Source organism: Anser cygnoides, chromosome 2 (assembly GCF_040182565.1).
Source record: "Anser cygnoides isolate HZ-2024a breed goose chromosome 2, Taihu_goose_T2T_genome, whole genome shotgun sequence".
Classification (NCBI taxonomy): domain Eukaryota; kingdom Metazoa; phylum Chordata; class Aves; order Anseriformes; family Anatidae; genus Anser; species Anser cygnoides.
This window is the reverse complement of record NC_089874.1, coordinates 72,561,208-72,583,558: the sequence shown is the minus strand read 5'-3', so window position 1 is coordinate 72,583,558 and position 22,351 is coordinate 72,561,208. Positions and strand designations below refer to the sequence as shown.

General features: G+C 44.4%; 1 protein-coding gene across 11 annotated transcripts in view; it reads left to right on the top strand.

Moving 5' to 3' along the window:
* The window catches only part of RREB1 (ras responsive element binding protein 1), a 135,210-nt gene that overhangs the window by 82,918 nt on the left and 29,941 nt on the right, over window positions 1–22,351 (top strand). For all 11 annotated transcript variants that reach the window (XM_066992461.1, XM_048072152.2, XM_048072151.2 and 8 more), the window contains 3 exons: window positions 1,143–1,279; window positions 14,601–14,790; window positions 16,590–19,329. In XM_066992461.1, coding sequence (XP_066848562.1) covers window positions 1,143–1,279; window positions 14,601–14,790; window positions 16,590–19,329 — 3,067 coding nt within the window. The remainder of the gene's footprint in view (window positions 1–1,142; window positions 1,280–14,600; window positions 14,791–16,589; window positions 19,330–22,351) is intronic.

Here is a 22,351-nt window from a genome sequence, read left to right as displayed (position 1 = left end):
CAGCAAAAGGCTTTCCTGGCTGCCTCCTAAACTTCCAGCTTCTAGTGTTCATGCAGACAGCATGGGAATAGTTAAATTTGGTCTTTGTTATAGCCCTGTACATTTTAAGATACCATGTTTTTCCTTTGTCGTCAACAGTGTTGTCTGAAATCAACAATGAATTTCTAATATCAGAGACTGAAAGAATTCCTTTTTTTTCTATATTGTTTATGAATGTCTGGGTTTGCTTTTGAGTTGTATTAGCTGATGTTGGATGAGAAGAGGATGAACTATTCTTCTGCTACTGTAACTTTTCCCCTGTTTTTTTCCTTGTTTAATTATTAGTACTCTTGGAGGATAGTGATTAGAACTTTAAAAAAGAAACGGTGTTTACTTCAAAAGCAGAAAAAACTTAAGTGCATTTTTGTTTTGGTCTGGAGAAAAAAAATGTATAGCACGTTTCCCTTTTGCAGTAGTGCATTATTTGAGTTGCAAGAGCAACCAGAAAATATTTATTTGAAGGCTAGACATTTCCATTAGGGTTTTGTTTATGAAATATTTTATTGCATTTCAGTCATTTATACAAAATGTATGGTGACTGCCAAACTTAACTTGACCCTTTCCACTTACAATCTCTAAATGGTGAACTAGTAGCAGCTCCATTTAGCTCAGTATCCCCTTGTTCCTATGCAAGCTTTCTCCCTGTAATCAGAAGAGGGATATAGAAAACATGCAGAAGTTCATGGCTTTTCCAGGGACCACTTGAGTTAGCAGTTGGCAGTATTTCAGTGGCATAAATAATTTAGTCTGACAGCTCGCCTGGCTTTCTGAAGGGGGAGGAATGCTAGTTCAGTGGTATATAAACATAGGGGTTTATAAGTTGTTCCCATCACCGTTTCTCATTAGAACTGATATATCCATGACTTAGCTGCACGCTTCATCTCTTGCTGAACCTCCTTTTCTGTTGTGCATATTCTCACATGTGCTGAGTCTGTGCCTCTCACTTTCTTGCTGCTGCTGAAATGAGCCATTTCTGGTCACCTGCAGCAGAGTTGCGGGTGAAGCCCACTGATCTGTTTTTGAGAGGAGGACTTCAAATGGACTGCATATTTGGTTTGTTGCTTAAAATTCAGTCTAGTGAGTTTTTTTTCCTGTCTCTGAAGGTTGTCGAGGATGGTCAGTCAGGTGAAGGGGATAAGAAGGAGGACGACGTTTATCACTGTCCAGTGTGTTTCAAAGATTTTTTTTGCAAGTATGGGCTGGAGTCCCACATGGAGACACATCCAGATAACTCGCTGAGGTAAGAAATGGGCCTGAGAGCATTTCTGGTCACCAGATGGTCTGAGAAAGTGTTCTGGGGAAGGGCAGAGACCCAGACATCATTCAGACCTCTGAGCTGTTAACTGATTCCTGTTGTGATTTTGAACTGTGTTTTAAACTCTTCTGCCTCATCTTGTGTCACAAGGGTGCTGTAAGGCTTAACTTTTTTTTGTAATTTTTTTTTTTCAAATACAGAAAATCTGCCAGTTAATAGCTGGGAATGTTTTTAGAGGAAATTAAAGCACCCTTCCTCCCCTCCAAACTCATCACAGTTGTTATGTAAAACTGTAAAATGCCAATATCGCAAAATTTTAACAAGTTAAACTAAAGATGCTTAAAATAAAAGTGTTCAGGTAACAAACCTATGATATTTTTCTTCCTGAGGAAAAGGAGAAGACTGGATATAAAGGTTTTGTTGTTTGTCGTGGGAGTTAGAGAAGATAGATGAGTTTCTGGTTCCAAACTTTTTGTAAAATGTGTTATGCTTTTCTGCCTGTTGAAGTTAGGGAATGTTTTGGATTTTGGCTTAAATCAGCATCTCTTAACAAGGAAAAATTGGTTATTAATTGTTTGGGAAGGTGCTTGGGTTTAGTGTTTTGGTTCAAGTAATTGCTTCTGGGACTTCTGATACTTTTTTCTTTCCTGTTTTTTACCATAGAAAAAAAGTAGAGCCAGATACGTGAAGATATAAAAGAGATATTCCAAGTCTAGTTTAAACATGTAGAAAAGCTGCTATTTTATGAAACCAGATTATCCATTTGCAGAAGCTTGTCAGTGTTCTAGGTGTATTTTAGGACATTGGACTCTCCAGTGATCTTTTCAGAAGGTTGAAAAATTCAGCATCTTGAAGTGTCAACATTTTTTCCTGAACGCATTGCCTTAGTAGAATGGGATGGAACAGACCTGAGGTTAACTTTTTTTTTTCAGATTAGAAAATCTTGGTAAATATGTGCAAAACCATTTTTTAAACAGGCATTGTATGTATTGTAATTAACAGGGAAGGGATTTTGAAAGCTATTTCTTAAAGTTAGTCCAGCAAATAGTAGATATTTAAATGAAGTTTGCTGTTTCTGAAGTAAATCAAGTAAATTCTCATTGCAGAGCAAAACTAAAACAGTTGTTATTTAACCCCCACTGAAGAGTCAAGTGTATGGCAAAATTATCTGAGAGACATTTTAGAGAAAATGGCTGTATTACTAGGCTTAACCTGATGTTAGCCTCACTTTAAAGCTTCCATGAAGATACAACCTCTTTGCTAGGCCACATGCCATGTATCTGAGTGTAGAGGTGGGTTCTGGCTTTGGGTGTTGGATAAAAGATAACAGAAGAGATGCCCTTCTAGCCTGTCAGCTTTACAGTCTGCTGCTGCAAGGCACAAAGACACTGGCTGTACAAACTTGCTGTTCGTCTTCATGCAACTCTTCTCCTGGGACTGGGAGACTTGCTTTTGGGGAACTCTCTCCTGACATGGATTTTGTTACCCCTAGCTGTGTTGAGCAACAAAGGCTAGAATGTGTCCCTAAATCAAAGCCACAACTGTCGATGTCGATTGTCAGGCTCTGAGGGCACGGGTTAATGGTGGTACTGGGATGCTGGTCTTTATGGGCTTGTCTAGATGATGGTAAGGTTTTTTTTGTCAAATGTTTGCTTTAGCAATTTAAGACATTTCAGCGGAGATAGGACAAGACAAGGAAGCCACGGTTTCCCCTGATCAGCTAACGTATTCAGATGCAGCTTGCCCTGTCTATCTGGCTTAAAACACACCTTTTGTCCTAGTCTAGACAAGTCAAATGACAATGTCTGCTTGGCCCAACCTAGCAGAAAATCCTCTGGTAAGCAGAGCAGTCTGGGCTGCTGTTAAGGTGACTCTTTCATCCTACAGAAGATGGGTTAAATCCTAGGCAGGCATGGGCTGCAATTCCCTGGTTCTGAGTTCTGCAAGGCTGTAGAATTAAAAAAATATGGCGTGCAAAAATGTGGCGTGCCCTGAGTTAATGTGATTGAAATGATTCCTCTTGTGAGGCTTAGGGGTGGTTTTTTGAGTGAAAAAGATGAAGAAAACAAAAAAAATGTTGCTAGAATAACAGAGCAGGAGGCATGTGTGTTTGTGGCAGGGGAGCAAACTGCAAAGTGTTAGAAGGCATTCATCAAATCCTGGTGTTTCCTTATTGTAGAAGACAAGGAGGAAGAACTCCACTTAAACAAAGTTCAAACAAACGAAAGAACATACCGCCTGTGTTATGAGCAAAGGGCAGGGAGCAGAACATGCCCAGTCTCTTTTTATTGCCAGTATTGTAAAATTAGAGTCACTTGATCAGGACTTCTGCGAGGCAGGTATCAGATGTGCATCCCAGAGCCAGGTGCTCTGGGTCTGGCAGTTGGTTTGCGGCTGCGGCTGTAGGTAGCCCGGCACAGACTGTTGTGTCATGGCCAAAAAATAAGCCGTGCTCTGTCAGCCTAGCCGTGCCTTTCCTGCTTGGACCACAGGGCAAACATCCTCTCCCCCGGAGCGGAGCATCTGTCTGTCCCTTTCGAGAAGCAGGAAAGGTAAGGCTGTCTGGGAGCCCCTGGGTGGGTATGTGAGCAGCTAATTCACGGGGTGGGCCCTTACCCTTCCAGAGACCGTCAAATGAACAACTGGGAATCGCAGGGCTAGCTGTTCAAAGGCGGATGAAAAGACATCCCGCATTGTCCTCCCCGAGGAGGGCTTTTTCATGTAAAGCCCCGAGCTGGGAGCACCTCATTGTTTATTCGCAGCAGAATAAACAATGCTTAATCCATCGATTGTGTGAGAGAGGCTCCCGCTTGGGAGAGTCTCTCTCGATTATGTAAAATCCCAAATCGGGCATCTTTGTCTCCTAATTACGGTAAGAACTGCCCTGCTCCAGGGAGCGAGAATAGGGCCCTTTGTCCCGCAGACAGCGGGCTGTGGCACTGCATATCCTGCGCACATTACCCCCCGGCCAGCTTCTGTCCCTTTGAAGCCCTGGGACCTGCACCCCAATTAGTGACACCAACTGGTCCCAGCCAGCCTGTCTGCTGCCTGCATCCCTGTTAGCCAGGAGGAGCCGCACAGCGGTGTTTTCTGACCCTCCCTACCTGGATTATTTAAAGCCGACAGCCATTTCCCTGCTGCTGGGGCCTCAGGACACCGTCTATTTTGGTGAGTTTGCATCTGAGCGTCGATATAATTAGCAGAGCGCTGAAACACTGGGCAGCCAATAGGGAAAATGAGAAACCTCGCAGAGCGGGGTAACTTCTCTGGAAACTTTTGTGGCTGAGGGTTGCTGTCAAACATGGTAATGTGCTTGTAAAGGTCGCCTGACAGGCAGCTCTGAGCAACATCAGCAACCCGAGCGAAGGAGACGTGAGGATTTCCTGGGGAGAAGCCTCTCGAGGCGCTATGTGAGGTTTCTCTTCTTTCCCTTGGCAAGTACAATGGAACAGGCTTAAAGTAAAACGTGTGGCTTTTAAAAAAGTACATACGCTGTAAAATTCCTCCGTTGGGTTTCTCTGTAACCAGAGCATACCCTTTTCATTTCCTCTCTCTCTCCTCCAGGAGGCTTCTTACAGTACTCTCTGTACCAGCAGCTGAGGTTTTTTTAATTTTCCTTCCTCAGCAGCAAGGAGACATTTACTCTGCTCCTTGTGGCCATGCATCTTTCCGCAGGGAGGAGGAGGGAGGTGGTGATAACATGGCAGTTACCACCTTTCACAGAGACATGTTTCAACATTAATTCTCAGCAAGGACAGATTGTACAGTTTGAAATGTTGTAAAAGCCTGTATCTTAATGAGCGTTAGGTGGACTTTTTGATCACACTCAGTTAAGTGTAGTGTTGCTTACAATAACAGGATTTGTTTCTGCTAACTTTTTTTATAGGAGCCAAGCAGACAGGAAAAAAAAAAAAAGACATCGCAGGGTGTGAAAGACACTGCCTGCCTCAGTCACTGAGCTGACCTAGAGACCAGTACCAGTAGATGCCTGTTGCCATGAATGGATTCAGGGTAGATGAAGTTTTCTGACCTTTTACAGAGCATGTCCAAACAGTGATATAATCTATTAAGCTTCGTAACTTGCCAAATCCCAGGCATATTTTCACAAGAACAGCAAAAGCAGTTCTCTTGCTCCAGGGTAATGTACTTCTGTAAAACTTCCAAACAAAGAGAACCAACAGCCATTCACAGTCTACCTTGTTCTTCAAACTAGCCTACCCAGGTTTTGCTGAAACTTGTAAAGTCTGATTGGCTAGAGGTGAACACCCTCATAGAAAGCTGTTGTTTTGAACAGTTAGATCAGTAAAAGATACAGCAACAGAGCAGCTCAGGACCTGGAATGAAAAGTGTCAGGACACCCTGACCATTGGAGTTTGTTGTCATCTGCCTTCAGTTTTGCCAGGGTAACCGCTGTGAGCTCAAGTTTCTGAAAACACTCCCAGGTAGGAAATACTGCTGTCGTGGCCTGGTGTAACATGGCTTTGCTTAGAAGGAAAGTGGACAACTTAAGTGCCTGAGAATGGTCTCCTCGACTCTGTGGGTAAATTGTTTCATAAGATGTTGCATGGAGCTTGTGGTTCAGTCAGTCTCGTCACCAGGCTCCCCCCTTTGCCAGCACACCATTATTCTTAAGTGCATGGTGTTAGGTGGTGGTACCTGGACCTACACCCCAGTATTAGCCATTTTAGCTAATGCGCATGAGCAGCCTATTTTAAGTCAAGTCAAAACCAAGTGGATTTTGAGTCAAAATTATTCCGGATACTTAGAATGTTACATGTTCATTGCCCAGTTACTGTTCTTCACAGTGATTCTGTACTTTGGTTTTGGGGAGATAAAATACCCAGGAAAATAAAATACTTATTTTAAAGTGTACTGAGATTATTATTTCAGTCATTGCCAGCAGTAGAAAATACTAGTACAAGACTGAGTTGTGTGCAGAGCAGCAGTGTGACTGAGTAAAAGTACATTGTACAGGATGTAAAAACAAACAAACAAAAAAACACCCCCCAAAAAACACCAGAAAAAGTCCCTTACGTTTCATTCCTGTTTTTACCAATGCCTACGTAAGCGACTTTAGGAATTCACTTTCTCTCCTTATGTAGTACAGAATAATCCTGCTGACTTCAATTTTGTGAAACACATTGCTTTCTACACACAGTCATCATTTTGTAGGAAGAGGGTGTTAGTGACACTGCAAAATTAAAAGAGTGAATGTGTTTGAAAACCAAATGTTGTATGCAATTTTTATTATTTGTGGGACAAAACTACAGGTTTGTGGTGAGAAGAGAATTTTCTTCCTAGTAGTTGACATCACTGTTACTGGAAGCAACTTTGAGCATGAATGACAAGTAGTCTTCATGTGGCATTGTGAAATATCATACTTTTCTATCTTGATCACAAGCATTGGTGTGTGCATAGATAAGCCTCATTTCTTGTTAGCACTTCAAGACATAAAACTTGAGTTCTTACAATGCAGCTGGATAATTCTGAGGTTGTTGTAACCTGCATGGCTGTTGAATACAGAGAGAGAGAAAGAGAGACAGGGGATGCTCCAGCATAGATGTGTCATGGACTCCTTGACCTTTGGTTTTGGCACACTGTAGCCCTGATGCTTCCCTTCTTAGTCATTGCTTTAGGTTGTACCAGCAAGGATAGTTCATGTAGGAATGTCTGCTAGAGTTACTGAGTGCTAACTGCTACAAGACTTCTTAAAACCAAGGACGGAGACACAAGGGTCAGTGTGTGGCATTGCCAGTTGGGCCAACTCTCCTGTTCTGCTGTGCTCGGAAAGCTGCTTGCTTGCTCGGTGCCTGGCTGAGAAAAACTAGGAACTGAATCCTGATCTCTGTTGGAAGCATATTCAGTGCAGGAGCAACTCCATGAGCCAGCTGTTGGCAATAAAATCCAGCTCTGGTAAATACTGGGATCAAAAATATGGCATGGTACAATGAAACTTTTAATGCCCATAAGGCAAAGGAGGGGGTATGCAGGAAAGCTGGTGAGTGCATCCTTTTACTAAGCAAATAAAAAGGGGAAGTAAAATCTGTGGGTTGAGCATCTGTATGCATGCTGTCTTGCAAAAGCAGACCAGAATTGCATTTTAAGTACTTTCTGAAGTTTCTGTTCAGAAAAGAGAGATGGGAACCATCTGAAGAGCTGTGCAAGTCCGGCTCCATCCCAGAAGTGGTCAGCTCACACCAGGGAGCTCATTGTGCCACAGGACTGGAAGTCCAGAGCAGTTGGGTAAAAATACCAGATAGTGAATGGACACAGGGAGTGACGCTCTCATGTGAAGCTGTGTGGTGTGTCACATGGTGGTGAATATCTTAGCTCGGTTACCAGAATAGAAAGTGGGTAAAATGCAAAGCTGACTGCAGAGGAAAGCTTCTCGTAAAAGGGAATACAGGAGGGAAAGAGGGCTGAGCCAAAGTGGGTTATTAGCATGCTTGTCTGGTCCTGATGACCAGGGTTTGTTTATATGCATACTCTCTCAAAGTACTGGCTGCTGCTTATTATGTTAACAGTCACGTCTGCGTGCTGAGCATAGCTTACCTGTGAATGTAGATAATGGCAAGTGTGTTCAGTCCAGATTTGGCTGCACCTATTTGTGAGCCCTGTTGTCACCAGTAGATGGTTCTAGGAGAGACAAGTGCCTGTAGATGTGTTTCTTCTTATGTTACTTGGTGAAAAGTGTCAGTTTTCTTTTTTAAAAGCATATTAGACATATACAGACGGTTCATTACAGTGTTAGGGAAAAGTGAGATCTTTTTTACTGATTCGTCTTTGCTCACACACAAAGGAAGTTGAAAGATGTCACAGATGGATGTTTGTGCCAAGAATGGCTTGTGCCGTATTAAATCGTGTGGTGGTTAACCCCACTTGAGGTGCTCTGACAATGGGAGTCACAACACCTCAGGACTGGCGCTGTCTCTGCGGCATGCTGACAAGTCTCTGAAGCATGACAGCACCCCGGTTCATATCGGACCCACATCGGCTCCTGTGCGATACTTTTCTCGCCTAGACCAAAGCGCAGCTGCAGGAATGCACACAGTGTTGGGCATCCCCCTATAAATAGAAGATCTGGTGGGGAGGTTTCAGCTTTTGCTACAGCCAGGCATGGCTTCTTTGACGGAGAGGATGAAATGGAGATATGGGATATGTTGGGGGCAAAGTCAGACCCCCACTGGGGAGGCAGAAGATAGGACAACTTAAAATAAGTCCCACCTTCATGGGAGGCAGCACGCCCTGCAGTTGTGGTGCCCTGTGCACCTCTCAGGAGTTGGCTCTCTGTGCTGTCATGCGGTCTCGGTGCAAACCCCATAGCACAGACCCGCAGCAGGGTTCCAGCAGGGTTTGTCCCTGTTCTGTGCTGGCAGGAGGAAGAGTTGTTGGGTGAGGAGGAGGTGGGAGAGCAGCAAATCCCTCGGGGCTGGACACGCTGTGATGCGGCAGGGGACCCGCAGGGATCCCTGGGAGGGAGGCAAGAGCAGCATTCACAGCGCTGCTGCTTTTCCATCACTCATCTGCAGTAAGTGGGGGAGATTAGTGCAGCTGCTGGATGTTGTTTCCCAGGGCCTTGGGTGTGGAGGCCAGGAAGGGTTTTTCGTCCAAAAAGAGATGAGTATCTGGACCTGGGTGGGGTTGCACAGGAGCAGAAACCAATTTGCTCTCTCTCATCTTCCTCCCTTTGCCTTGCCCCAAAAGAAGTGAGAGAGAAGTAAAGAAATCTTTCTCCTGAAGGGGAGTACATCTGTAACCTGACATTTGAAAGCCCTTACGTGTTTAAAACCATCCCTTCTCCATCCCCCTGCTCCTCATCAGTCTCCTCTGCAGCACTTTGTTGGCGGTGCAGAGGCTGGGAGGCTGCTCCCATCTGTGGTGCAGACAGAAATCAGCTGGAGGCAGTTGCCCATCCTTCTCTCGTGCCTACTTGTAGGCACATCCCTCCACGGATGGGAGCCTAGCTGTGTTAATTCTAGGTTAGGGTAGAGTTTTCTTTGCTCGTAAGGAGAGCTACACTAATGTGAGGCAGAAAGGAGAATAATAACAACGAGGGTGGAAATTTATTTAGGGTGCATATTAAAGATTTAAGAGGGAAGAGTTAGGTGATTTAATAACCTAACTGTGTATTAATGACTTCTATCTCAGGATATGTTTCATCCTTGCTTTGTTTTTCTTGCTTCTGTTTGTGGCAGTTGCTAAAGAGCAGAGCCAGGAAAGGAAAAAAAGGTACCAAGCTTTTTATTTTAGATAAGGCCCAGAAGTTTATTTGGTTTTACCTGTTAATGCCCACAAAGTCTGCAACACAGCATTTGTGAGCTATATGGGTGAAGACTACAGGTTTTGGTCTACTCGTGAATGTTTTCAGATGCTTAAGTACAAGAACACTAAATAGCACTTTGCTTTTCCCACAAGTCTCAGGTAAAGCAGAGTGTACTATGTGTTTAATACCTTGGTGAGAATGATGGATATAACTATTTGGCATTTGAATCTTGACTGCTGAAATATAGAATCTGTAAGGATCAAATTAAAAGCCTTTGCTATTTGACTGCATCACCAGTGATAAAAACCAAGGCTAATTAATTTTGCTTAAAATTTGGCTCTGCATTTCCTTTCTAAAATGTCTTTCCTTTTCCTAAAAAAAAAAAAGCTACTATTTTCATTGCTGGCAAATTGGAATTGGCTGAGAGGGGAGTGTAATGCAAGGCAACAGGCATTACTTATGTAAACTTTTCTTGCATAGGTGCTGCTTGTCCTAAGTGTAGCAAATCCTGGCTTGCCTCTTGAACAAGCTGCACAAAGGATTGACTATTTCTTAAAGCATGTTAAAATGCTTTTATATCCTAATTAGCATTACGGATTTCAAGAATATTAATTTATTTTAATAGAAAGCTTTTTAATGGCGTGTTTTTACATAGAAGCTTTGTCTGCATTTTCAAAAAAAAAAAAAAAGTGCAACAGTGTAGTAATAATTAAACAGACTCGCCTGGTGTGATACGTGGACTGAGCACCAAGGTCAGTCTGGTCATTACACTGTCATTGCAATTGCCTTAGGGTTTTGCTTTTGTGTTTCAGCAGTTCTCTTTTCTCAGCCACTTGTTTTGTGCACCTCTGTCAGCGAGCCAGAGTCCTAGTGTTGCGCTCGCTTTGTACAGGTACGAATGACTGTAACGTAAAGGCTACTGAGAGTGAAGCTCACTGTAAAGCAGTCTTAGCTGCTAACAGCAGGTTTTGCTTATAATTGAATCTCTGTTTGGAACCGAACAGCTTTCCTCTCTGTTCTGTAATCATATTTATAGAAGAATGGAAAATGGTGGCCAATGCCAGCAATCACATGATAACATGACAGCTCTTATTTGGTACATCTGGAAACTTACCTTGCAAGTACGGTGCTTTTATCTCCACTCAGGTGTTGAGCCATTGCTCTGCCTGTTCTGCTAGCACCCTCAGAACCTGTTCCCATCTCTGTTCTTTGCAGTCATACCATCCCTGTTTGACTTGGCATTACACGTGGGCAGACTTGTGAAACTGTAAGGAGAGGGGTTTTGTTTTGTTTAATTTCATCATGAGCAAAGTATTACCATATGTTTCAGATGCTTTATTTGATATGCTGGACTTTTCAGACTTTCCACACTAATTCTACATTTTTTAAAAAGCAGTTTAAGCAAGGTGAAGAAAAATGTCCATATCACCTAGGATTCCTTTCTCTTTTGCTTCTTAAAGTGTGTTTCTGTATTTAAAAATATTGTAGGTATTGATATTACTTAAAGATGGAAAATAGTACTGATGACAAAACAGGCAAATTAATGGCTAGGCTTCCTTAAAAAAAAATTAAAGCTGCCAGTCAATGCATTGTTAGGCATGGCAGCCTTCTCCATTTTAAATTAACACAAGCATTAGTCAATACAGCACAATGCTTGCCTTAACTACTTCAGTTTTGAAGCTCCATACCTGTAAGTTTTCCTTGGAGGTAGTACACATCCTCATGTACATCTGCAGTGCTAATTGTATTCAAAGCTTATTTAATGTCACTGGGAAGAAACTCAGATTCCCGTAGTACCTGAAGTGCACTGGGGGGAACTCAATATGAAGGCACGAGAAAAAAAAGTTAGTGCATGCAGCTGGGCGACTGGGCTCTGTGTCTGAAGTAGCCGGAACCCATACTGGAATGACAAGCCCAAGTGAGGTCTGCAGGGCCTGAGGGACCTCCTGGGGCCAGCAGCTTGGTGGCACCCCATAGCATCACGGGCAGCTTCACGGTGATGTCCTTCATGGGTGGCTGGGGTGCAAGGTGCCAGCCAGGGCGCTGGAGCTTGCATGCGGTGCCTGTCCCAGAGGGGCTGCCCCAGATGTTCCCCCTGAGGGCTTTCTCAGGCAGATTTTACTCCAGCTCTCCGAACTCCTCACCGACAGGTGTTGGCTGGACCAGGGCCAGGACCATGGAGGAAGGGGCACGCTTTCTCCCTGCAGTACGAGGATAGCAGGGGGTGTCCATGGATCCAGTGTGGTTCCCTAAGCTGCAACACCAGCTGAACTGAGATGGGCATCATTGATGTTCCCTGCAGTGCCTGCATCTTGAGATGACAGGCATGATTTATCTGCTCATTTCTTTATTTTTTAGCCAGGAGCTTGGTTTTGGCCAAATGGAGAAAAAAAAAAAAAAGAGTTCAATCCTTTTTCCTGACTTTTTGCTTGATCCCAACCAGAAAGAAAAAGAGAAGACTAAGGAGGAAATAGAAAAACACATAGGGATATTTAATTCTATGCATTATAAAAGACAGAAAGCACATATGCCTTTTTCAGAAATAAGAATTTTGTTTTGGGGGAGGGAGGTTCTTTTTGCATGAAAACACCATTTTTAAATTGCAGATTTTTACTCTCCTGAGGCGTAATAGTTGATACAGGTGTACTGCGAAGGACTTTCACACGCTCTGAAAGATCTGGTCTCCAGTGCAGCTTTTGACGGGAGCCCTAGGTAAAGCAATGCTTAAAATCAGTATGCTGCCAGCCAGCGCAGGGAGCGTGAGATGGTCGAGGTGCGCCTCCCAGCTGCCTGGGGGGCTGGCAGCACGCCCGGGGGCGCTGGCTTCTGCTCAGCCCAAACCTTGGGGGCACTGTGGTGGGTGCTGGCTCTCCCGGAAGGTAGCTCTGCAGTCCCATCCGCTGTAGCTGTGCCTGCCCTGTCACACTCAAGGGGACACGGCCAGCACATCGGGTCTCTGGTCCAGGGGAGGCCAGGCAAGTCAGGGACCCCTGGAGCTGCCTCGAGGCTCCCAAGGAGAGGGCGAGGTTCTGTGTCCCTTCGTGGAGCAGCTGAGCTTGCTCATGATCCACGTGCTGAGGTACCAGGAGGAGCGTGCCAGAAGCACTGCTTGCTTTCACACTGGGCTTTTTCGCCACCTCTAAAACAGAATTTGTTCTGGCAGCACGCAAGTTCTTGAGGTGGCTGCCCTAACCCTGTGGTGCCCTCCTTCCCCCAGTGGTTTTGGTGGTTGAGTGTTTCTGTTTTTGCTGAAGAAAGCTTTGCATCACGGAATAGGTACTGCCTGTTCACGGGACTGCCAAGCGAGCTGGAAGAGAGCCGCAAATCCCGATGCTGGAGCAGTGCTGCATATCGGCGTTGTCCCCACACCACCAGAGACGGTTGTCACATTTAGCAGGTCTCTTTAAGTGAACACTTGCTTTGTAAACGGCTATGGCTCTGTATTTAAAGGAATGCCAGCACTATGCTGGCAATGATTATAAAAAGGTAGGATGCAAGTGAATTGACAGGGGAGATAAAACAGATTAAAACTCCAGTGCATAATATTTATGTCCCAGCCTTCTGGGTACCGTGATAACAAAGGCAGTGGTACATATACTTCACACTTGCCTCTTTCACCACTCAGAGACTAAGTCCAATTGCTTTGTGAGTGACTCGGTTATCTCTTCATTTTCAGGGAATAAGAAAGGTCTGTGGAAGTTTATGTAGTGATAAAAAGAACAACAATGGGAGTTTGTTAGGGACAGGACAGGGAGGGGGTTGTTTCAGGATTTTGTCAGAACTCATTTCTAATTGCAGGATGTTTTTTTAATGAGTAGGCACATGTCCTTTTCCTTGATGTGGAAGGCAAAGACAGTATGGGGAGAACTAAAGAGGGAAGAGACGTGAAAGACTTCCTAGTGCAAATAATATTCTCAGCGACAAAATCTGTCTGCTTTACATTCACTGGTACTCTGTTCTGTGAAACTCATGCTTTGGTTGCAAGCTGGAGGTGTAACCACAAGGAGCCAGGTTGAGTGAAACTGTGTGTCACTTGTTGGATTCAGAGTGGACGTGATCTGTCGTGCTGCAGAGCTCAGACACCCGATGTTTAAAAGGTGGCTGTGCTTGTTTGTTGACACGTTGGCCAAATGTCGCTGCGTAGTTCTTGCTGCCTCGAGCATAGCTGTGTTTCCAGTACCTTTGATTGTCTCATGCAAGTCTACTGTACGCAGGAAAGTTTTGTTTAGATGAATTTATGAAGAGAATTGATGAAAAATCAGAGCCACAACATGTGGACAGGAAAAGATGTTGCTTCTGCATTTTGGGGGGCTCACACTGTCTGTGATGGACGTATATGAGTGTCAGAAGACTTGAACCTGTTTCAGGCCTTCCTCCTGGCCCTCCTCCCCTTCAAGAAGCACTCATTTTTCTTTTAGAGAAAGTATATTTCTCATAAAAACTTTGAGAAGAATCAGTGGAAGTTTATGGAAAGGCAGTGCAGTATAAGCATTTGGGGAAAATTCACATGCAGGAATTTGAGTGGTGTGCAGTAGCATGTTTTAAATAGTAGTTTAAAAGGTGCTGCCTATACATTTGCAGCTGTGTGCTGTCTAGGTCTGATTTAGCCTTTCCGTGTCACTAATGTTCTTTGTTGTTGTTGTTGTTGTTTATCTTAACAGTGCTTTTAATTAAAAACTCAGGCAAATGAAATGTATAAAGCCATTGAAATATTTTATGTTGGATAATGAGGAAAGTTGTCAGAAGGTTGTGATCTTAGCTGCCACTTCACTGTCTGCCCACGTGTGTTGTTCAGTTCTCATTTGCTCAATTCTTCGAACTTCCAGTGAACTTAATAGCCAGAAACTGGTAGAAAGTGACTGTGATTGAAATGGTCTTTCTGTGGCAATAGGTTTCTGACGTGCTGTGGCCTTGTTCTCCATTTAGCAGGTTCTTAGTATCATGGGGAAAGAGGAAGGAGGCTGGCCTAATGTGAGAAGAATGCTAGTCCTTATGCTTGCAGCAGTCAATAAGTCATTTTTATTTTATTCCTTTCCTTTCCAGGTGTGACATCTGTTGCATTACCTTTCGTACTCATCGGGGCTTACTGCGCCATAATGCAGTTATCCATAAGCAGCTTCCCAGAGATCCCACCGGAAAGCCTTTCATTCAGAACAACCCTTCAATTCCAGCAGGCTTCCATGACTTGGGATTCACGGACTTCTCCTGTAGGAAGTTCCCCCGCATTTCTCAGGTACACTCTGTTCTTAGTAGCTTAAGGTACCAGCTGATACTGTGCCCATTTTCTGAATTCATTGAAAGACTTGCCCTTGATCAACCAGAGGCTGGACAGACCATACTCTGTGGAACCCACATTACTGCTGCCTGCGTAGGCTTCAGACACTTCTTTTCCTTTTTCATCTAAAGAATATTTGCCCTTTTTTTTCTTTTTTTTTTTCTTTCAGTATTCCAGTGGGTAACTATTGGTATGAAGATCTATACATATATTTGAAAGGAAAATGGTGGTGGTGGTAGATCCTTGCCCTTCCCAGCCTGCCCATTAGTTCTCTCCTTCCTCAAACCATTCCACATCTAAAATCAATAGGGAGGAGACGTGGAAGGGAAGGCATTATTTATTTTAATTTACAGTAGCAAGGATGTAGTTGTGGTGTGAAAGATTTTTATCATGGAAAACTTTGGGAAGTCATTTTACTTACTAAAGGGTGACCTCTTCAGTCACTTCTTCATGAAACATCACCAAACACCTTTCTGCTACATTCCGTAGATGAGGTTTGAACATTTTGCACCTTTGAGGGGAAGAGACTAGGGAAAGGCATGGGGTAGTCTGTAAACATTTTTCTGAGAGCTTTAAAACTTGCTATTAGTTTATATTATTCCTCCCTCTTTCAAACCTTGCCTGTCTTAGTTATTGTGGGTCTAGATGAAGTTGCTTAACTACTTAAAAAATAAAAACAAAGATCAACAGCACAATCCAGCAGGATCATGCTTATTCACAATCTGTACTTTTCTTACTCTCCTTGGCTTAAAACGTTGATTTCCAGCTCTCCTGGCTGCAAGGTGCTAGACCTGAAATTTGTCACCAATCCAGGAGAACATGTAGGTCATTCTGTAACTCTAGTAGAATTTTGATGTAAAAGTTACATATTGAGGAGGAGAGAGGACTTTGTAAGCAAATTGGTTTTATTTTATTTGTAACTAATGGCAGCCATTTGAAGTTACTAATGGATTTGAATGTTGGGACTGCCTTTTTGTAATAATTCTGCTTGCACTGTGAGGCAAGACCTACAAGTTACTAGAACAAAGCATGTACAGTGTATATAAAGATCCTACCAGCCCTATACTTAAATTATCACTTGTGCTCTCCTTTGGTGTGGAACATTTGCCACATATGAGCTATCTGGGTAGCATTCAAATATAACATTTAGATTCATGATCATTTTCAAGGACAGGCATAAAATCTATTTGTGAGTTTAGTATTTTTCTTGGGAGAATGAATGTAATCAGACTTGACTAACCAAAAGCCTGTCTGTTTTGGTTTTGTGTTTCATTGATTGGCTTTGAGGGATGTTTTTTGGTTTTTGTTTTTTTTTTTCTGTTTTCCCTTCTTGGATGCTTTTTTATTTTCCCTCCCAGTGTTTTTGTAGTAACAAAGCTAATGGAGGTGATTTTACTTCCCAACTTAGTAGAGTTAGCTGGATAGTCCCCTGTAGCTATTGTCCTGTCAGTGAAGAGGGGGGATTCCTAGAAGGACAGTTCAGGGTAGAAAGGTATTTGAAAGCCTCAGTAGCTCTCTGGAGGAGTTTGCCTCTATAGAAGGGAAATTTTGGAGAATCAGTCCCTAATCTAGATACACCACTTAGGTGTCTGAAGGCTGTGGAGTAGTAATGTTTCCATGCTAGCTAGATGGTGGCTGCTCTAAACTCCTTAACTTGGACACTAGAAGAGAGTGTGAACTGGTGTAGTTTTGCAGTAGCATGTGGTGCCTTTGCCAGATGGAGATGTCTACTCTAAATATTTCTGCATGTCTTGCAGGTGTGGTGTGAAACGAATTTGCGAAGGTGCATCAGCGAATTCCATCGGTTTATTTGCGAGTCGTGTAACAAGGCATTCCCCATGCTTTCGGCACTCAAACTGCACACAGAAACTCACATGATGGATCAGGGAAGAGACAAGCACAAGCCACAGTCCACGACCCCACCCAGCGAGAACCCAGACCAGAAAGCCTTCATGGCATCCTTGGGCCTACAGTACACCAAAGACATCAAGCCTGTCAAGCAGGAGGACGATACACAAGACGAGGTCCAAGAAATGCGGCTCAGAGCACTGAAGAGTAACCTACCTCAGGAACCCGGCAGCACTGGCCTGCTCAGCCTCTCTCCCCTGGAAGCTGCCTCTGTGGGAGGGTCATTTTCAGTCCTCCCCCCTACAAAAGAGAACATAAAGCTTCTCTCACTGCAGCCTTTCCAGAAGGGTTTTATCATCCAGCCTGACAGCAGTATTGTGGTAAAACCCATCTCCAACGAGTCTGCCATTGAACTGGCAGACATTCAGCAGATCTTGAAGATGGCTTCTTCCGCTCCTCCTCAAATCAGTCTTCCTCCACTTTCTAAGGCACCTTCTGTCCCCGTGCAGTCCATTTTCAAGCATATGCCGCCACTGAAGCCAAAGCCTTTGGTAACGCCCCGAACAGTTGTCGCAACTTCTACACCTCCTCCTCTCATCAGTGCCCAGCAAGCCTCCCCTGGCTGCATTAGCCCAAGCCTCCCACCGCCTCCTCTGAGGCTGATCAAGAACTCGGTAGAGTCCTCCTCCAACTCTCACCTCCCCCAGCCAGGAGCCAAATCAAGTCCTTCCTCACAGTTGCTCCTCCAACCCAAAGTAGAGCCTTTAACTCAGCACGAGATGAAGACACAGCTGGAGCAGGACAGCATCATTGAAGCTCTCCTACCTCTGAGCATGGAAGCCAAGATCAAGCAAGAGGTGACGGAAGGGGACCTCAAAGCCATCATCGCAGGGGCAGCAAACAAGAAAGCCCCAACGATGAGAAAAGTCTTGTACCCATGCCGTTTCTGTGACCAGGTGTTTGCCTTCTCTGGTGTCCTGAGAGCTCATATCCGTTCTCACTTGGGTATTTCCCCATACCAGTGCAACATCTGTGACTACATTGCGGCTGACAAGGCAGCGCTGATCCGGCACCTGCGGACACACAGCGGGGAGAGGCCTTATATTTGCAAAATCTGCCACTACCCATTCACAGTTAAGGCCAATTGTGAGAGGCACCTGCGAAAGAAGCACCTCAAAGTGACCAGGAAGGATATAGAGAAGAACATTGAGTATGTCACCAGCAATGCCGCAGAGATGGTGGATGCCTTCTGCTCCCCGGACACTGTGTGCAAGCTGTGTGGCGAGGACCTGAAGCATTATCGGGCCCTCCGCATCCACATGAGGACGCACAGCGGCTGCCAGAAGAAGAAGCCATTTGAGTGCAAGGAGTGTGGCACAGCCTTTTCAGCCAAGAGGAATTGCATTCACCATATCCTCAAGCAGCACTTGCATGTGCAGGAAAGGGAGATTGAGAATTACATCCTGGCGGTGGACTGCAGCGCCCAGGAGAGCCACACAGATGCTCCTTTATTGGAGGACAGCACTTACATGGACCGCAAGCCCATCACGCCTTTCCTGGAGCCACAGAACGGCTTCCTGCTTGGGACATCATCTCACGTTCCCATCAAACTAGAACCTGCGGGCAACTTCCCGATGGATTTTGATGAGCCACTGGATTTCTCTCAGAAGAACAAAAACATGAGTGCTGTGCAAGTGAAACAGGAGAACCTTTTTGGCTCTTCTCCCCTGTCCCTCTACGATTGTTCCATGGAGCCCATTGACCTGTCCATCCCCAAAGCCCTGAAGAAGGATAGCGATGTCCCAGGTGAAGCCAAGAATCAAGAGCTGGCTTCTTCTGGGAACAGTGATAAAGCCTATAACTGTCAGCAGTGTCCTCTGGCCTTCGGCACCAATGGGAACTCAGAGAAAAACAGGGCTGTCAGACATCCCCAGCCACTGAAAGGTTCATTGCATTTGACTGTCCCGATCATTTCCCCAGCTCTCCTTGGCAGTTCTGCCTTGCTGAGACCCTTGAGGCCTAAACCACCACCACAACCACTCTTGCCAAAGCCTCCAGTAACTAAAGAGCTGCCACCGCTGGCTTCCATTGCACAGATCATTTCATCTGTGTCTTCTGCTCCTGCTTTGCTGAAAACTGAGGCTGCAGATGCCAGTCCCAAGGCAGTGAGCATCTCCACTGGGTGTGACAAATCAGGGAACACCAAAGCAAAAGTGACAATCGTGACCGCCATTCAGAGAGACTCCAGCCTTCCCAGCGACCTGACTCAGGTGTGTGATCTGGAGCAGTCTCCCATCGCCGACACTGGGTTGGCTAAGAAAAGAGGTAGAAAGAAAGGAACGAAAAATAAGCCTAAATTGGGCAGTGGTGTGGATCTGGAGTCAAGTGGGGAGTTTGCCAGCATAGAGAAGATGCTGGCTACCACAGACACTAATAAATTTAGCCCGTTTCTGCAGTCCACTGACAATTTCAAGGAAGAAGGTGGCAGAAATGGAACAAGTGAGGATGAAAAGGAAACTGCCGAAGATAAGCTGCTGAGAGGGAAGAGGAACGCTTACTCAGACTGCCTGCAAAAAATCCCCTGTCCTTCCTGTCCTCAAGTCTTTTCATGGCCAAGTTCCCTGCAGCGGCACATGCTCACTCACACAGGTAAGAGTGCCTTATCCTGGAGGGGGCCTGTAGCCGGAGAATTTTCCTCATTAAAGGGTCTCCCCATGGAGGAATCCTCCTGTCTTGTCCTCTCTCTGATGTCTGAATCATATTCTTCGTTATTTTGCAAAGCCTCAGCTGTTGCAGTTGCATTGTGGTGGTGTTAAATTTTTGAGTAATGGAATAATCTCTGTGGCTTTGAGTATCAAGGGGGCAAATTAAACTGCTAAAACCCAGTTGACTTCAGCGGCGTAACTTAGCGTACATGGAAGAAGAATTTGGTTTCAGGTTTTCTATTATTACTGTCTCATCTTGACTGTGAACATGTGCGTTGAATATTTTATTGTGCCTTACGTGGTTTGTTTGGCTGCATCCAGTGGCTGTTTGTCTACTTCAGTAATGATAAAAACATCCCATCAAAATGAGAGCAAATAAATACAGAATTGTGGCAGGAAAAGAAAATTATCTAGCGTTTAGCATTTTTTTTTCTTGTGGTGGCTTTTACTTGACAGATCAAAGGAGGAGAATGCAAGAAATATCATCCCAAACATTATGCAGCAGCTTGCCTCTAGGAGATGTTTCTTCTTAGTGTTAATACAAGTAAAGGTGGGCTTACGCCCTGAGGCATGGAGGTGTGTATGGAATCTTTAGTATTGTGCTGGTGAGTAAGTAACCTCAAACTGTGGGGTAAACAAAAGGAGGAACTGGGGAGGAAGATTTGCTCTAGGTTTAGGGTTCTTCTTCATTCTTCATTGTAATGGAAGTAGTGTGTTGAATGCTGTGTCGGTTTGAAGTCCACTCCTTTTTCCACTCACATTGTAATAATCAGATAACCTAACAGTAGATTCTCATGCTGCTTGGAGAGGAAGAGGACGAAGTGTTGCTTGCTATTGCTCCCTTTTAAATCAGTCACAGTTGTTGATATTATTCTCTTCATTATGCAATCTCAACTCACATTGTAAAGAGTAAAAATAAGGAATATTTGTAAGAAGCTTCTGGGAATTTAGTACCCCCTCATAAGAGATAGGATTGCCTTTTTTTTTTTTTTTTTTTTTCCCCTGAGGGAGTTGAGTTTTCATGAAGCAACAGATTCACGTTGGTCCTAAATGGGAACCCTGGAAAGGTAAAGAAGTTAGCTAAGAGGTTTAAAAGGAATCTGAGGTGTGGAGCAGCCCCTATTATAGTTTGCTTTGAGTGACACAAGGATGTAACTTGCAAGGTATCTGTGCAACAGTGAGGCTATTGTTTTCTGGCCTGCATAGACCAAATTCTGTCATCTTACTAAGCATACAGTTTGCTTGCAGGGGTGAAGGAGAGCTCTTTGCTCTTATCAATTGTCTTCTAACACCCTGCCCTCCAAAAATAATATATCGTTACTGAAGAACTGTTCATGAGACAGAAAACAATAAAGGGAGGCTTTGCCCAGAGTAAGGGGGTTGACCTGCTTATTTATGGAAGACTTCCAAGGTAGCAGCACTGCTGTAAACCCTTAATGAAGACAGGAAAAATGCACTTGGCCGTGAGCTATACTGGTAAAACCTGCCTCTCCTACCATAACTGGGCTTGGAAGGAGACATCATCCTTTCAGAAAGCCTGTGCTGCAATCCCCACAGGGAGGACACACAACTGCGGCAGTAGCAAGGTTGGATCCTCGGTGCAGGTACAAGATTTTGGTGATGGCACAGCAGTGGCACTAATCAGATCCAAGCTGGTGTGTGCTGGCACCGCTAATAGCGAGCTCTTTCTAATTATAATCAGAGCAGTGCTGAGGGAGATTTGGTGCTGGAGAACCACGCTGCAGCTAGCTTTGGTCCTGGGGCATCTCCTTTCAGGTGACACTAGCACTTTGTCTCTAAACTGGGAGTCCACAGCAGCTCCCCTGTGGCAGCAACATAGATGAGACTGACAGGAGGGGAAGGGGAAAGGTAAGATAGGAAGGTAGAGGAGGTTTAGGCCTGGAAGGATGCACTTCTTCTGTCCCCACCTGTGGCACAAGCAGTGACTTGTTAGATAGCTCTATTATTTAAAAGGAGTTGAGGAAAGATTTTGGTCACTGATCTTACTGCAAAGAGAAGAAGCGGACTTTGTTGTCTGAACTGCTGCTCCCTAACCTGGGGAGGGAAGAGGCCAAGATAAGCTGATGTGAGTGGGGTACGTGGGAGTCCTGGTGATCTGCTCCCAAAGCGCATGCTCTGGGTATCTGGTCTGTAGCGAAGCACTGCAGTCAGGCTGTTCCGTGCCCCAAGATTTCTGTGGTACGCTGCTGTAAGAAGGACAGTGCAGTCATTTGAGCTCAGAAGTGGGAACCAGCTCCATCCATTTGTAGGGAAGGTACTCTCAGGATAATTTGTGTAAGTGGCCTGAGCTAATGAGTGAGTGTGGTTGAGGAAGAGGTACATCATTTTGAGCATTTAAGCAGTATAGATATTACCAGTTTTAAAATACTGTCCTTATAGTAAGACGTGAAAAGATTTTTGCAAGCATGACTTTCATGTTCAATAAAATTTCAGCATGGAGGACTCCTTCCATGTGGTGTCAAGGTTACATTTACCTTTTGTGAAAGGGCGCAAATGCACATTGCTACCAGTAACCCGTATCCTCCGCGCAGCCAAAAGTCTCTGATAAAAGCCTTCACACTGCTCAGTCTTGCCTCAACACTGCTGTGTGTTTTTTACTTCAAAAGCATTTCCCTGGGAAGCACACACCTTCTTTGTTGTTTTTGATTTTAATGCAAAGCTCACCAAGTGGGGCACTGGGAATTTGGCACAGCTTGTTTTTACACAGTGTTTAACATGGTACGTGTGTTTTGTTTGAACATGCTTGAACACTTGCTTTTAATGCTTTCTTTCTCTTGATGTCGCCTTATTAATTTTCTCTTCTATGTTCAACTCAGCTTGCCTTTCTGTCTTGCTTTTCTCTCCTGCTCTTGACTTTTTTCATTCTCAGAGCAGCAAATAGGATGTGCCCTGCAGATGATGCAGTTAATTTTGCTGCCTTTATGGTATGTGAATCAGACTAGGTT